General features: G+C 47.0%; 1 protein-coding gene across 1 annotated transcript in view; it reads left to right on the forward strand.

Annotated features, from left to right (window-relative positions):
* Nucleotides 1-16,565, forward strand: part of Ppme1 (protein phosphatase methylesterase 1) — a 58,936-nt gene extending 42,371 nt beyond the window's left edge. Inside the window, exons 7-14 of the mRNA XM_028877525.2 lie at nt 432-522; nt 2,643-2,708; nt 6,540-6,663; nt 10,300-10,429; nt 11,719-11,763; nt 13,592-13,656; nt 14,172-14,239; nt 15,379-16,565. Coding sequence (XP_028733358.1) covers nt 432-522; nt 2,643-2,708; nt 6,540-6,663; nt 10,300-10,429; nt 11,719-11,763; nt 13,592-13,656; nt 14,172-14,239; nt 15,379-15,397 — 608 coding nt within the window. The 3' untranslated portion in view covers nt 15,398-16,565. The remainder of the gene's footprint in view (nt 1-431; nt 523-2,642; nt 2,709-6,539; nt 6,664-10,299; nt 10,430-11,718; nt 11,764-13,591; nt 13,657-14,171; nt 14,240-15,378) is intronic.
* Nucleotides 16,566-17,305: the final 740 nt, after the last annotated feature.

The raw sequence follows: 17,305 nt of genomic DNA on the forward strand, positions 1-17,305 counted from the left end.
AAATAAGCCAGACTCAGAGAAATATCATGCTTTCCCTCATTCATGGAAACTAAATTTAAAATAGTGTGTGTGTGTGTGTGTGTGTGTGTGTGTGTGTGTGTGTGTGTGTGTGAGAGAGAGAGAGAGAGAGAGAGAGAGAGAGAGAGAGAGAGGAGAGAGAGAGGATATCTTACAGGGGGCGAGAAAGGTAATCTGGATTATATATGATAGGAGAGTAAGAGTGGACTTAACTGGGGGGAAAAAGAACCAGCTGGAGTGGGGCATGAAAGGGGAGCCAGGAAGCAATAGAGAACAAAGTATAATACGTAGACATGGTGAAACCCAGAATTTTGTGTGCTAACCTAAAAAGGAAAAATAAGTACTTAGTAGAATTACATGGCAAGAAAACAAAAAAGTTTATTGATGTGGTTAAAATTTTTGTTTAACATCAGGTACAGCCATGGATGCACTTAATAGCATGCAGAATTTCTTGCGTGGTCGTCCTAAAACCTTCAAGTCTCTGGAGAACGCTATTGAGTGGAGGTAACCCACAATAATAAAATTGAAAAAGCTGTTTCAATTGTCAATGTTATGTTGTAGCCTCCCTCTCTCCCTCTCTCTCTCTCTCTCTCTCTCTCTCTCTCTCTCTCTCTCTCAATCAGCTCAAGTACTAAGATAAACAGAAGGTGACTTTCTAAGCTTTCTGTGATAGTATGTAAGGAAATAGTTTTAAAGCAGAATATTTTTTAAATGTTTTATAATTGCCTTGGTCATCTGCAAAGTGTACCTTCCTAATACAGCATCTCTTAGGATATTAGTAATTATATAATTACTGCTCTCTAGCTAGTTTTTGCCCTGAAGGTGAGAACTTGGACCAAGTGATCTCCAAAGCCTTCTCTGCCTCTGAAGCTCCTGGTTCTAGATTCATTTTTTGTATTTTATGTAAAATGGTGAAGAAACAGCAAGTGGAGGTTCTGTTCTCCAGAATGACAGGGCAGGTGCAGGTTCTGTTCTCCAGAATGACAGGACAGGTGCAGGTTCTGTTCTCCAGAATGACAGGACAGGTGCAGGTTCTGTTCTCTAGAATGACAGGAGGTGCAGGTTCTGTTTTCCAGAATGACAGGGCGGGTGCAGGTTCTGTTCTCCAGAATGACAGGACAGGTGCAGGTTCTGTTCTCTAGAATGACAGGACAGGTGCAGGTTCTGTTCTCTAGAATGACAGGACGGGTGCAGGTTCTGTTTTCCAGAATGACAGGGCGGGTGCAGGTTCTGTTCTCCAGAATGACAGGACAGGTGCAGGTTCTGTTCTCTAGAATGACAGGACAGGTGCAGGTTCTGTTTTCCAGAATGACAGGGCGGGTGCAGGTTCTGTTCTCCAGAATGACAGGGCGGGTGCAGGTTCTGTTCTCCAGAATGACAGGGCGGGTGCAGGTTCTGTTCTCTAGAATGACAGGACGGGTGCAGGTTCTGTTCTCCAGAATGACAGGGCGGGTGCAGGTTCTGTTCTCTAGAATTATTTGGATTTGTGTGGAAAACAAAACAAAAGAACCTTTAGTAGCTTTTATAAAAATTGTTGACAGAATTGCCTGTGGCTTCTGTTAAAGGGTGTTATCACTGAATATATTCATTAGTTCAACTGATAATTTTATAAATCTGTGTGAAATTTACTTCATGCTAAAAGATGAAGATTCAAAGATGAGTGGGACATTTCTGCTGCTCTCTGCAGAAATAAGTCTTGGTATGAAAGCTCCTGGACTCACTGAACCATCTCTTCAGCCTCAAACTTACTTTATAGCAAACCTCCTCTTTTCTTTTAAGATTTATTTTTTCATTTATATGTGTGTGTCACACAGATACACAATTGCCAGTAAAGAATTGTGTGTGAGTGCCCACAGAGGCCAGAAGAGGGGTCAGATACCCTGGAGCTAGAGTTACACATGGTTGTGAGCTGCCTGATGTGGGTGCTCTGGTCCCTTGGAGTACAGCAAGCACTACTTAACCTCTGAGCCATCTCTCCAGCCCAGTGAACTGCTTTTGTGATAAAGATCTTAGCCTGTTCCTGAAGGAAGTGCCTAACCTGATGATGTCTTAAAGGCCTCATCTCTACTGTTGCGAGCTTTGGGCGCCCATTCCAACTAGAGCAGCTTTCAGGGCCCTGAAGGCTGTCTGTGGTCTGCCGCCAGCCCTGCTCTGTCCCAGTCCCCCTGTGCACTTCACGGTGTTCCTTCACTCAGTACTCTCAGAATCCTCCTCCTCCTGACTCATTCCCAGTGCCTTCAGCTTCACATCGAGCCAGCCATCCAGCTGTCCAGCTGTCCACAGTGCTCTGCTGTGCCGTCCTTTTGTGGTTAACTTCTCCCATTCAGTCCTCAGTGCTATGAACGTGGGCAGACTTTCAGCTTCCTCATTGGAAATAAAGCACTTCCTGAACCTGTTCTATTGTGTCAATGCTACCTGTGTGTCCTCTGCCTTCTGTGCTGTTCATGAACCCTCTGAGATGCTGAGATTTCTTGACTTACGGTTGTAATAGCCAGGGAAAGAGTGGCCGTTGTCTGCACATGGTGACTGCAGCTTTCTGTTAGATCCCACAAAATCTCAATCATTCCTTCCTGGTGTTGTGCTGAGCTGAGTCTGAGTAACTCTCTCCTTTCCTCCTTTTCTAGTGTGAAGAGTGGCCAGATTCGGAACCTAGAGTCTGCCCGAGTCTCAATGGTTGGCCAAGTCAAACAGTAAGTCCTTTATTATCTCTTGCCTGCTTAGAGGATGAAAGACAGAGGAGAATTGGGGCTCCTTTGTTCCCACACTTGTTCTGCCATGCTGCAAAATGTCCTCATTATTTTAGATAAAATTACAGATGAGTTCTGTTAGGCCAGCCATGAGATGATTTTCCTAGTTGTTTTTTCTGTTTTGTTTTTAGAACCCCTGAAGCCTGGTCGTGTTTTCTTTAACCACTAGATTACATTAGCACAGCTCCTGTTGTTAGAGTGGGCAAATTCCAGTGAGGAAGCAGTTAAACTAAGTGTCCGCTCTAGTGGTCCTGTGTTAGGGCTATGGTGTCAGTGAGCCGAACCCTGTATGAAACCCAAACCCAAGTATGAAAATTCTGGCAGAGCTAGAGTAAAAGCCAGATTCAAAGGCTGAGCTAAAGTTACTCAAGCTAATTGATCTTTCTTGATGGATTTGCATGAGTCCTTTGTATAACCACAAAATAAACGTTGAGAAAACATCATTCATTAGGCCAGACAGGAGTGCTGGAGTTAGATAATGGCGTCATGGAATGCTCATTATTGCTAGGGACTGTCAGCGTATTTAATGTGTACGGTCTTGTTTGTAAGATCTTGAATTCTGAAAAACTACATCTTCGTGTAACTCAAGGAACCCTAGTATGATCAGTGCCCATTTGTAGTGCTTTAACTTGTGGCCAGTCTCGTTTAGTCTACACGCCTGTTTACTTCCCCTGAGCTCAAATATTGTGAGGCAAAATCCACCCAGATCTGATTCCTCTGTAAGAATTCCTTAGGCTCTGGAAGAAAAGAGTAAACATAATAATAATGACATTATCACACCTCAAATCAGAATCTAATAGCATTAATTAATTACTCTAAGCAGTAATATCTTATTGTCTCAAATTTTTCTAAATTTTCTGATTTACAGATAATAATTGTATGTGTGCATATGTACTTGGGTGTTATTTCACTATCATGTATATTTTATAATGATTAATTCAGAGTAATTAGCATATCTATCACCTTGAATGTTCATTTCATGGTGAAATCACTCAAAATCTTTTCTGGCCTTTTGGAAATATGTGCTACATTACTGTTAGTTGTCCTGCTGTTTAATTCACTTTAAGTGAAAAGTGAAAATCAAAATAAGCATGAGCAGTCTGCTGACGTACCTCTTGAGGGTCTGAATGTGCAGGTTCTGCATTCTCTCCCTCCTCCCTCCTCTGCCACACTGCCTAGTAGAGTTTTGAGGAAACTAGTTGGCCATGTAGAATTTCCCACAATCTAGATTTGTCAAACAAATCCTTCCACTGTATTCAGTATTGTCTTACGGGTGAGGAAATGGAAACTCAGACGTAAAGGACTCTGGGAGACCACAGCTAGTAGATGATAGAGCTGAGATTTAAACTGGTGTGTTTGACTTCAAGGCCTGTGGTGTAGAGTTCATGCCTACAGAAGGTAATTTCAGTAGTAATATTAGGGAGAGAGAATGTAAAAGTTTGGTGCAGGTATGAGATTGTCCACTTTCAACGCCTAATATTTTGAAATCTGATGATGTGAACAGCAGTAAAGCATTTTGTGAAGAAGCTGCATAGGTTATGTATAGAAGTTCAGTGGTTTTAAGTTTTATTTCAAGTTCTATTTCCCTTTTTCACCCCCCCCCACAAAAAAAAAAGTCTGTGTGGTGGGAAGGTGCGGGTGGGAAGGGTATGTCCATCCTTTAGTACAGCTATGGAGGCTACAGAACAACCTAGGATGGCTCTCTGCTTCCATCTTTACATGGGTTCCTGGGCTGGATTACCTGGGATGGAATATGGGTTGTCAGGCATCTGTGGCAAGTGACTTCCACACTATGCTGTCTGCCTGCCTAGGTGTGAGCGTGTGTGTGTGGCTGCGCATGCTCCTGTGGTCTTTCTGCTCTTATTAATCATGGCGACACGGCCTTGAGCTTTCTTGTCCATGGGCTTTGGATGTCAAAGTACATGGTTTTTGTTATAATAATTTATAAAGTCCCATTTGTTCTGTATACTTAATGTGAAATTTGACATCATCTCAAGTTTATTAGGATTGTTGTGAGTGCTTAACATTGTGGACACACTTTACCCTGTTTTAATGCTAGAAAAGGAAAAATTGCTGTTCATAAAAATCTGCTACTCTCCCTTCAATTTTAAAAAATTTTATTTTAGAAATAATTTTTAGAAAGTATGTCTTGATCATATTCTTTCTTCTCCCTGACTTCTAACTCTCTACCCAATGTTATATTATTTCTCTCTGTTTCAAAAAGGAAAAACAACAAAAAACTAAAACCAAAACAGACAAAGTGTCTTGGTGAGGGTTTTCATTGCTGTGAAGAGACACCATGACCACGGTTACAAAGGAAACATTTAATTGAGGTGGCTGCTTACAGTGTCAGAGGTTCGGTCTGTTGTCATCATGGTGGGGAGGAAGTTGGCAGGCAGGCGGACGTGCTGCAGGGGCTGAGGGTGCTGCATCTTGCAGGCAACAGGAAGTCAGCTGACTGTGTCACACTGAGGGAAGCTTGAGCAAGAGAGGCCTCAAAGCCCACCCCCACAGTGACACACTTCCCCCAATAAGGCCACACTTTCTAATAGTGCTTCTCCCTTTGGGGGCCCCCCACTTTCCTTCAAACCACACACAGACTTAAAAAAAGACAAAAAACAAAACAACAAAAAAGCGCATGAAAACCATGGAGTCCATTTCGTGATAGGCCTACGGGAAGACCTGCTACTGTTATCTGCTACAGGAACCTAGCAATAATACACCTCCTCATGGCTCACGACTATACCCTTAGTCCAGTGCCGTGCTCATCTCTCCCTAGAGAAGCGCCTGCCTGCAGTAGATGGTAAATAACAGAAATCCGCCACCAGACCAGTGGAGAGTGAGAGGTGTCCCGTCTGTTTCTCTCCCTTCCCCCACCCTTCGTATTCTCTGTTCCCTCTTGCCAAAATAAACTCTCTCTCATGCAGGGCAAACCCTGCCTCTAGCTGCCTCCAGGCCTCAGAACCCACACTCATACTTGTCTATATACTTTTTCCTTTGGGTTTTCTCTAAAAGGAATCGTGGTACCAGCTGTTCATATAATAGTGATTTTTCTCCCTAATTACACAGTAAAGAGGTTCCATTTTTGTGATCGTTTGCTTGGTTAATTGTTTAGACTTGGCAGTTGCATACCTGTATATAAAGATCATGTCATTTCTACCCCTATTTACCCACTCTCATCCCTTCTTGCCAACAAGTCTCTCTTATGCTGTCATGTCTTGTTTGGATCTCTGTGAGGTCAAGGCCAGGCTGGTCTACAGAGATCCAGGACAGGCACTGAAACAACACAGAGAAACCCTGTCTCGAAAGAAACAACAACAACAGAAAGAATAAGAGGAGGAGGAGGAGGGGGGAGGAGGAGGAGGAGGAGGAGGAGAAGAAGAAGAAGGCGGCGGCGGCTGTTTGGATCAGATGTTCCAACGTGCAGGGTTCTGCCAGCCATGGTCATTGTACTCGCCAGTTTCTAGATGGCGGCTGTAACAGAACTTTTTGCTGTGTTCTTTGGCCCTTGTTCTTTTGTGAGAGGGAGCTGCTTTGCTTTGGGGTTTGTTGGGGCCGAACTTATATCCAGCCTTACGCCCTTACAACTTTGTCTTAATGCTTCAGGACTACTTCATAGAATTACCATGAGGGTCATATGAAAAATCCAGGAAAACCGACTGTCATGTCTTGGAAGATGCCATTCCCTTTTTATGGGTCCTTGTGGGCAAAAGAATATCTAAGATAATTTGATAAGACATTCATGAAAGTGTTTTTTTTTTTTTTTCAATCTAGGTGTGAAGGTATTACAAGTCCAGAAGGCTCCAAATCCATAGTAGAGGGGATCATAGAGGAGGAAGAGGAAGAGGAAGAAGGAAGTGAGTCACTAAACAAGAGGAAAAAGGAAGATGACATGGAAGTGAGTGAAGTGCTCATCCTTGGGAAGGTGGAGGGAGGAGGGCAGCAGAGACAGCCTTGTTGTTTCTGTCAGATTGCGTCCTGTAGTGGAGACGCCGTGGTGAGAGGTCATCAGGTGAGGGCACTAACGCTGGGCTCCAGTGAGAACACGGAACTGACTCCATGTGTTCCCATCGGTCGGTCGCCTCCTCACCAGCTCATTCGCGCTCTGTAAAGGTGTGCCTGTGGTTTCTCTTAGGGAAAAGAAATCTCGGTTCCAAGCTTATCCTGTGACTGCCCTGCTCCTACCATCTCTGCCGTGCGTCTCTGTCAGTCCATCTGCGGTGTGGACTCTCGGTGATACGGTGGTACAGTGATAGAACTCTTGGAGTTGTGCACTTTAAGTCCTGTAACTGAGCCACATTTAAAGGGGCTGTAGACCCCTGACAGTCAGCGCTGACTCCTGAGGTCTCTAATTATATAGAAACCATTTCCCAAGCAGGCAGATTGTTTAGTTCCTGTCTGTGTAAGTAGTGAGTTTCGGTAGAGCAGTCTGTTTGAGGCTAGTGATGGGAAGTACTGCTTTGTGAGGTGGGTTAGTGACTTTCTAAGGCATGTGGTAAGTGTCTTCTTAGTGGTCGGTAATATTGGTATTACCACACACTCCCTTGCCTTTGGGGGTGCTACTGTTAGCAAGAAGATTACATTTTTTAAAGGGTTTTTTGTTTTGTTTTTTAAGACAGGGTTTCTCTGTGTAACAGCTCTGGTTGTCCTGGAACTTGCTTTGTAGTCCAGACTAGATTCAAACTCACAGAGATCCACCTGCCTCTGCCTCCTGAGTACTGGGATTAAAGGCGTGTGCCACTACTGCCCGGTTTTTAAAGTATTTTATGTTTAATGAGGATCTTCCTGCCATCCTTGAGATCACTGATCAGAATAATGTCTTTATACTACTTTAGAATTTACAAATATATAAATCATCTGTTTTTCATCTGTTTGGGCCTCACAACATGTTATAAGGTGAAGGGAGATTTTTCTCTCATATTACAACACAGAAGCATCTTAACTCATAAATTAGACTTGAGAGTCGGAGGCAGAGGGATCACAAATTCAAGGCCTGCTTGGACTACAGAATGAGTTTGGAGCCTGGTCAGTTTAGGGAACTTGTCTTAAAAACTCCAAGAACAACAGAAGTCAAAGGGCTGGGCCTATAGCTCGGTGGGGACACCCACAAGCATGCAGAGGCCCTAGGCATGCCCAGTACCGCGCTCTCCACCCACAATGCAGAGGTCTGCCCAAGGAAATTAGCAAACGGAAGCTTGGAAACCATGGCAGTGAATTACATTTCCCTGCCGCGGCCGTCTCACCCTCACCCTCACCAGTTGTTATTGAGCTCTTCTTGTAGAGACCACCGTACCCCTTGGTACAGGTACTCACTCATGGTCACACAGAGACCTAGAGCACGTCGTTTAGATGCTCCTGACTTTTAATGCCTGTTCTTTGTTCTTGGCAATGTGTTAAACTAAGCACCATCATGATTTTATAAACTCCAGAAGTGTTGGAGGGGCAGCTGAAGTCATTAAGCGATGGCTGTCCATAAGCAGTCCCTTCCCATTTCTCCTAGTTCTCCTAGCCAGAACAATCACTAATCTGTGGATTTGCTTAATCTGAACATCACATAAAAATGCATGCTTTTCAAGGTTCACCCACGTTGTTGCATGCATCATACATCAGTGTTTTCTTTATTTATATGTCTGAAAAATATTCCATTGTATGGATAATGCTACATTTTAATATGTTCATCAATTGATGAATATGTAGATTTTTCTATAGCTTTTCTATTATGAATAATGCTGCTGTGAATATTTATTTCAACTTTGTGTGTGGACATCGATTTTTTTTTTTTCAGGTGTGTGTATGTGAGCAGGGAATTGCTAGATGAGGTGGGAACTGTGGGAACTCTGGGAGAACTGTTTTCAGAAGGCTGGGACACTTTTCGGTAGGCATGAAGTAGCATCTCATTGTGGGAGGTCTGGGTTTGGCTGGTTTGGATTTTGTAAGATACTATTTATTCCAAGCTGGCCTCAAACTAGCAGTTCTCCTGCCTCAGCTCTGGAATGTTTGGACTATGAGCAGATGCTGCCACAGCAAGCCCCTGTTTATAGTTTGCCTGTGCTGTTGGGCGTCTTTGCACCGCTTATTGCCCGCCTGGGTCTGCCTTCTCCTGCATGTGACTGTGCGTGTTTAATTATCTCATCACCGTCCCCACAGTCCTCGTGACCCTGTGTCTCAGTGGTCCTTTGCTGAGACCTCTGTTTCATTTGTCTGTCTTTGATGGCAGTATCAAACTTTCTTGGGTTTTTTTTGTTCTTAAGACCTCACACGCTGGGCGGTGGTGACGCACGCCTTTAATCCCAGCACTCGGGAGGCAGAGCCAGGTGGATCTCTGTGAGTTCGAGGCCAGCCTGGTCTACAGAGCGAGATCCAGGACAGGCACCAAAACTACACAGAGAATCCCTGTCTCGGAAAAAAAAAAAAAAAAAAAAAAAAAGCCTCATACATGCTAAACCTCTGCCACTGAGCTATACCCCTAAGTCCCAAACTTTTAATCCTGCAGCTTGCAACAGTTTTGAAGTCAAGAAGTATGAGTTCTCCAGTTTTCTTCCTCTGTTGCAAAGTTGGTTGGTTATTCAGAATCATACATAATCTTAGACAATTTTAGGATCATTAAAAATATCTTTACAAAACACAATTTAACCTTGAATAGGGATTTCACTGAGTCTGTGGGTCACTTTGGGTGGTGTGGACATCTTAGTCACCCTGATCTTCAGCATACTGTGTCATCTCATGTCTACATCTGGGTTTTCATGTTGTAGTTGATGCAGTCTCCCAATCACTTATTTCGGCTACAATAATAAATATTTAACTTATTTCCATGTCACAGGAAAGAATGGGACTCACTTTTTAGTTCACCTAATATTTGGTAGCACACTGTGTGCTCATCCAGTTGTCAAGAGAAGACAGATGTTGACTTTTTCATATTTGCCATATTGCCTTAGATGACCGTTGCTGGTCATCATCACAAATCTGAAATGGGAAGAAGTACTCTCCTCACACGTCAGCTTGTTCTTCCCCGTGGTCTGTCATGCTTGTCTCAGGGATCCCAGCTGGAATGTCACTTTCTGCTTTTTCTTTCACTTAAGTTATTTCTTTTGTTTTGTTTTGTTTTGTTTTGTTTTACTACAGCGTGGTCTTTGTTTATGTTCTTTTGTTGATGTGTCCTTTTTACTCACTGGCATAGGAAAAGCTCCATCTTGGATCAATAATTAACTGCCTTTTTGATTGTTACAAAGTTTCCTAAAGTCATAGAAGTTGTTGGTATGTTGGACCAAGTCTAGAGTACCAGCCATTTGGGAAGGTGAGACAGGAGACTCACATGTGAGCCAGGAGAAACCAAAGAGGAGTGAGAAAGAGAAGGCCAGGTTATCCAGGAGAGGCTGCACCAGCCTGCAGCAGTGTAGGAAGTCAAATGGACCCTGAGCTTCGGGCTCCAGTGGGTCCTGGAGAAGTACTAACTAGTTCCTCCTCCCCCACAGACCTGCTTTCTGCCTGTTCTTCAGGGCTTGCCCACAGCCTCACTCTGCTTTTATTCCTGCAGACCAAGAAGGACCATCCCTACACCTGGAGAATTGAACTGGCAAAAACAGAAAAGTACTGGGATGGCTGGTTCCGGGGCTTATCCAACCTCTTTCTTAGTTGTCCTATTCCCAAACTGCTGCTCTTGGCTGGTAAGTGTGTGTGTGTGTGTGCTCGTGCGTGCGTGCGTGCGTGCGTGCGTGCGTGCGTGCGTGCGTGCGTGCGTGTGTGTCTGCTTGGCTGGAATAATCAAATATCATAGGTTGGATGACTTAAAGAACTAAAGCGCCGGGCGGTGGTGGCACACGCCTTTAATCCCAGCACTTGGGAGGCAGAGCCAGGCGGATCTCTGTGAGTTCGAGGCCAGCCTGGGCTACCAAGTGAGTTCCAGGAAAGGCGCAAAGCTGGGGGCTGAACGTGTAAGGTGAGGGTAGGAGTCAGGTTAAGTTCTCAGAGCTCTCTTCCTGGTCCGCAGACCTTCCTCTGCCTTCACACGGCTGAGAGAAAGCAAGACAGCTTTCTGGTGTCTTTCACAAGGACACTAATCTTATTGAGTCAGAGACCCCCACCCTCACAACCTCATTTTGCCTTTTTGTAGACCCCATCTTCAAATACACTGGGGGCTAGGGCTTCACCATGAATGGTGGGGGACCGTTCAGGCCATAGAAATGTGAGTACTGTCACCTAGATGAGACCTCATTAGAGCTATTAATATTAACCAAATCAGTAGTGACTTCTAAAGTGGAGAATTATCCTTGTTCCCCTAGCTTCCCCATATTCAGACCTACACCTAACGGGGTGTAAACACCCTCCCGTGGTACATGGTGTCGGCCTAGCCTTTACCTGCTCAAACCCGACTCCTAGAGCTACAGATAGTGCTGTAACAACAGCATTCCGAATACTGTGAGAATTGAGACAGTAAAACCTTGTTTTCATATAAATATCTTTAAATGAACATGATTGAAGCTAGAGTTAAGAATATTTGTTATTCTTGCAGAAAACCCAAATTTGGTTCCCACTACCCACATTGTGGCTCACAACTGTCTATAACCAGTTCTAGGGGATCCGACACCCTTTTCTGACCTCTATAGGTGCCAGGCATATATGCGGTACACATATATACATGCAGGCAAAACACTCAAATACATAAATAAAATAAATAAATCTAAGAAGAAGAAGAAGAAGAAGAAGAAGAGGAGAAGAAGAAGAAGAAGAAGAAGAAGAAGAAGAAGATGATGATTATTATTATTACCCAGAAATCTCAACCTGAAAAATTTCGTGTGGTGAGAATGTGCCTGTGGGAATCAGGAACATGTCAGTCTGGATTGAGGGTGCAGTGGTGTTTATAGTTGTCAGGCTGTGTTTACTCAGTGCTCAGTGAAACCTATTTCATGAGGCCTCTTCTAGGGAACTACTCACAGACTCTCCTGTTTTGTTCTAGGTGTTGATAGATTGGATAAAGACCTGACCATAGGCCAGATGCAGGGTAAGTCATCCAGAAATTGTGCCCATGGATCCTTTTCCGAGGGCGGGGAACTGGGCAGCTGCCATATGAAAATTAATATTCTGAGATAGTGAGGTACAGTGGGGAGAGTGTGGGTGTTAGAGTCGACCTCCATTGGACCGCCACCTCTTCCAACCACCAGGGATGATGGGCAAGTATCTTCCCTTTTCTGAAGAGTGTTTCTCACTGCCCCCAACTGACAGTGAGAGTTATTACTCTAGCTGTGTTTCCAGGGTGGAAGGATGCAAATGAGGTCATGCACCCGAAAATTATTAAGTTTTACATAGGTGTCTAACATTGTGAACAGACATAGTTTTCTTACATTCAGAGTTTTTAGAGAAGAGAAATAGTGTAGGTACTAAATGGTGTAAGGTCTGTTGGAAGACGTGGTGAGGAGGGAGAAGAGGGAGCTTTATCGTTACTGCTTTCCTAGTGACTTGTATCAGCTGGAATGTTCTGAGTGTGTAAAATGAGAGCATCGATGCCAGCCTCAAAGGGAGTACAAAGTATACTGGGTCTGAGCACAGCCGTGAGCACGAGCGTGAGGGCGTGCAGCAGTGGATGTTACATGCTGTAACACCTGTCAGTGGGTGCTCTGTGTTAGAATCACATTCATTAACAATATAAGAGCTCTGAAGGAGAGGCACCTCCTGCAGGAGAACGGCCATTAATAGGCTTAATGAATGGTGTGGCCTCAGTTCCTTCACTAATTCCACAGCCTTGGACGAGACATTGCCTTACTCATAGCTTGTTTCTTTACCTGTGTGATTGTGATACAGCTTTAGCAGAGGGTAGAATAGACACTGAAAACATGGACTACTGTACAGCTTACACGAGAGCCACAGAGACATCTCCAACTTTCTTACATTGTAAATGGAAAAACTGGGTCTCGGAGAGTTAATCAGCCCCCGCCCCACCCTGTCCTTAGCATTGAACTGGAGTCTTTGGGCGCCAGGCAAGCACCTGCCCCTCATGCTCAGCCAGCTCAGCTCTAGTCCCTCCTTTTTTTCTTTTTCTCATTGCTGGACACCAAACCCTTGGACCAACACACACCAGGAAAGCTGCATGCCCAGCTACTGTTCACTCTTAAAAACGGCCACACTAGGGGTTGGGTGTAATTCAGGTAGTGTTTGAGTAGCATGCTTGGGGCCAACTTTCAAACCTAAACCCACCCCGCACCCCCTCCAAGGATCACCATAAGTTTGTGAGCTTGCAGTGTGCTGGGAGGCAGTGTGAGAAAGCACACTGTTTAACACTCCTCGGCTGTCTTTTACACTAATCCATTTCAGCATTCTTAACATAGCTTACAGAGCCCCAAATGGCCTCGGTTTTCCAACCCAGCCCCATTGCAGGCCACTCAAATCAGCACCATGCCAAGCTTCTTTATTCCATGGCTAACTGCCACTTCAAGCCTTCTCTTCTGTAGGGGGCCATTCTTTCTGTGCGAAGCCTGTCTGGGTACCTGCTGGCTCCGGAAGCTCTTTTCCCACACCTTTACAGCCTCCGTGCCCATTCTGTCCTTTGGGACTACATCTACAGTAGTGCTGTGTTTTACTCTCCCGCTGGCCTGACTCCTGTGAGTACAGGAGCTGAGTTTTCTGCCCAAAGGAAATTTACACCAAAGTGGATACAGGAGAGGGTGAAAAGTGAAGGGACCAGGAACGAGGTTACAGTTACACTCAGCAGACTGGGAGCTGTTTCCTGAGTGTCCTGAGGGAAGGTCCTCCTGGGCTGCCCAGTGACCTGAGAGGTCCAGGGCTGATAAGCGGAGGGCTTTTGTCCCTGAGGTTGTCTGCTTGTCTCTCTCTAGGGAAGTTCCAGATGCAGGTCTTACCGCAGTGTGGCCATGCAGTCCATGAGGATGCCCCTGACAAGGTTGGTGCCTAGAGAGGACAACGGGGGGTTGGGGGGTGGCATTTCACAGAAAGTAGGGTAGCCTGTGTCTCAGGGTTTGTCTGAAGCTGCTGCTTGCAGACCTTTGTGGGCTGCCAGCTCCCCAAGCCCCTGGGTGAGCGTCGGTAGTCTTGGCTTTGTATGTCTGGGCCGAGGAGCCGTTGACACCCTCCGTTTCATTGACAGCCCTGTGGCTAAGAGCTGCTTGTTATCCCTAAAACCAGACAAGGGTAATTGGAGCAGGTACTGCACCCTAAATTTCAGTTACAGTCAGAGATTAATAGGGGCTCTTCCGAGATTAAAAGGTCCTGTTCCCCTCCACCTCCCTGGAGCCGTCCCTTGAGAGAGAGCCCTGGTCCAGGTCCTTTTGCTCTTCAGCTAACCAGTAGTGTGCATGAGGACAGCAGTGAGCTGACCCTCTGACAGAAGCCCCCGGGGCTTGCAACGGAAGCCCAGCACTTGCCTCCACGGGGCCTAGAATGTCTCTTCCTTTCCAGGTAGCTGAAGCTGTTGCCACTTTCCTGATCCGGCACAGGTTTGCAGAGCCCATCGGAGGATTCCAGTGGTGAGTGCATAAAGGCACCGGAGTCTAGCACCTCAAAACTCAAGAATCTGGCAGCCTGTGGATATCACTTTCTTAGCCCTATCCGGTCTGCCTCCCGAAGTGGGGTGTGTTTTTCTTGGCTGTATGTGGGTCCAGTGGGGTCTGGCTTTGAGTCATGCCTTATCTGCTGCCATGAGGTGTCTGTTCTCTGCGGAGGCTGTAATGGGAGTCAGCCTTTGCCAGAAATGTCTGTTCTGCCCCCTACTGAGCAGGGCTGGGCAGGCCGTGGAGATTGTATAGGAGTCTAGATGGGGGGTTCACTCCCTGCACCCCTGACAGTTGGGGGAGGGGATCCTTTGTTGGTGTCGGGAGGGATCCTATGCACTACAGCAGCACCCTGGCCTCTGCCCACTGTCTTCCAGGAACACCTCCTAAGCTTAACTCAGCCAACCAGAAATGCTTCAGGCGGTACCCTGTATCAGGGGAGGCAAAAGTGAAACAGTGGCTGGTCTGGAGGGGAGGGGGCCGCCTCATCCCGATGGGCTGCGTGTTTCTAGGGGGATGAGTTGGGCTGAAGGAGAGACGTGCTGACCACACATTAGGGGGTTCTGGCCTAGCTCAGGAGTGTCTGTTCTGTACTTGGAGGGGGCCTTGCTTCCCAGCCTGTGTGTCACGTGAGTTAGCACTCCTGTCAGCCTCCTCTCGGATTTGGTGAGGTGTTTGGGGGAACTTGTGCCTTACCACAGAAAGTTTGAAAAAGAAATGTCTTCTGCCTTAGACATCTCTCACTGCCAGGCCATGGGAGAGGAGAGAGATAGGAGCGGTGGGCGGCAGACATGACAGGGACCTGTACAGTGAGGCAGGAAGGGGATGGTCTGTGCTGTCTGCCCCTCCCTTAACTGACCATCCGTGGACCCTGGGAATCAACATGAAGATGCAGTTTCTCAATAAAGTGTTTGGGGGCTTCTGACCTCCGGTGTCTGGGCCAGATGAACCATCCACTGAGGGCAGCACCCCTGTCTAGCCCCATGTGGGGCTGTGGAGAGATGGGGAGGCCTGCAGGGGCCGTGGTGGTCACTGGGAGGGTCCTGAAGAAAGGAGCGAGGGGGTGAAAGCTCGTGATGGTTCCATCTGTAACGTCCCCTTTCTACTCTTGACAGCGTGTTTCCTGGCTGTTAGTGACCTGCTGTCCGCCCTCCCTCTCCATTGAGCTCTGTTGTAAATACATCGCACCAGAGGCCACTGTGACGCCGACGCCGACGCCGCTGTCTCCTACCATCCCACCCAGCCACGTGACACCGGCTCCCTGTAGAGGGGCATCCCCAGATGTACAAACCCTCTCTGTATAACTGTCAAAAGCATTGTTTCCCAGGGCCCTGTCCAACAGTGGCCTGCGCAGTCTGGGGTCCCCAGCTCTTCCCTCCCCTTGTGCTCCCTGCCTTACCTAGGGTGAAGCCTTCACTCCCTGGGCCCCTGTTCCTGGCATCCGGCAATGTACCTGGGTCCATAAGTCTCCCCAGGCTCAGGGATCTCCATTCCTTGAGGATGTTCTTGGCATGGTCCTGCCCTACCTCATGGGATGGGCAATGCACACACTGGCCCTTGTTTTTCCCTTTCAAATAAAACACCAGTCAGGTACCTTTATCCCAGTCTTAACTGTTCCAAGTCTGGAAGAGTCAGAGTGACCAGGGTTCCGGCCTTAGGTTCAGGGAGAGGTAGTAGATGATAGCAAGCATCCCAAGAACCCGCCTGTAAGCCAGGTCCAGCCAGTCCAAGCACATAGCTTCCCGTCTGGGTGAGCCACTGCCCCACTCCCACATGTCTGGGCACCTGCCCTGGGCCGAGGCCAGGCTGCTCCAAGAGCCTCATGAGCCCTCATCTGCCACAGAGCAGCCCAGGTTAAACACAGCCCACGCACAAAGCCACAGGCTAAAGCCTGTGGAATTGTTTTTAATGATGGCATTTAACCGTTTTCATAGTTGGCTCCTGAAGGTGTGCCAAGTGCCGCTTGCCTCTTCCAGACCCACGGCTTCTCGCCCCACTTGTGGTTTCCATGTTCCTGTGTAGAAACATCATGGACTAGCATCCCCAGTCTTTGCCCTCATCCAGCTGCCTCATCCCAGCACTGCGGCCTCCCCTGCTGCCCAGGCACGCCATTTCCACGGGCAGGGAGGGCAGCCCCTGAAGCCCATCTTCTGTGACTGTCTTAGGTGACGTGTAGCCCTCTCCAGTCTTCACCCAACAACTTCCTACCCTGTCCTGCTGCACGGTCCAGAGTCTGGGGCCGACTTGGTTTCTTTGTTATTTATGATCTTGTTTAAAGAAAATAAATATCTCCCAACCTTTACTTTTGTTGATCTGGCTAGGAACAATGCCTCTTCTCCATACTCTGCCAGTGTCGGTCCGTGCTCCTGTAAGCAGATACTCACCCGTGTTCCTGTGAAGAACCCTAGTGAAACTCTGGGATGGACACACACAGTGGGGTGCTAGGAAGAGGATTATCAGGGAGGTGAGGGGGATGAGCGGAGGCAAAAATGATAGGCTGTCTTTTTCCTCAGCCTGTCGGTGTCTTCCTCAGATCTGATTCCAGAAGATAGACAGAACCTGTCTCTACTGCAGCCCAGGGAACCTGGAGTCTGGTCTCAGCTCAGTTGTGGAGAAAAGGACGGACTGCCTCTGTGACTTCCGTTACTCATGCCTTCACTTAGGCCCTGTCATCTCCATCTGTTCTGAACGTCTCCCAGGTGACCAGGAGCCTTTTAAGTGCATGGTTCCAGCTCAGTGGGAGGTAGGAGCAAGCAGGTGCAGGTTGCCCAGAGCACACTCAGTTCTGGCCTCGTCCCTTTATTCTCACATTGTTCGCTGCCATGCCCTGTGCCTTCTTATGCCCCTCTTTCCATCCCAGCTGCTCCCTGACCTGGGCCTCCTCATCTCTCGTCTAAATTACTACCTTACCCTTGCAGGTTTCCTGCTCCTGCCCCTGGCCCGGGGTTGCTCTCCACATACCTGCTTCAGCAGTGAGCACCTACCCCCGGGACGGGGAGGGCCCTGTGTGTTAGAGTAGATCAGCTGACAAAGCTCCGGGTC

The sequence above is a fragment of the Peromyscus leucopus genome, chromosome 1 (genome assembly GCF_004664715.2).
Source record: "Peromyscus leucopus breed LL Stock chromosome 1, UCI_PerLeu_2.1, whole genome shotgun sequence".
Lineage (NCBI taxonomy): Eukaryota > Metazoa > Chordata > Mammalia > Rodentia > Cricetidae > Peromyscus > Peromyscus leucopus.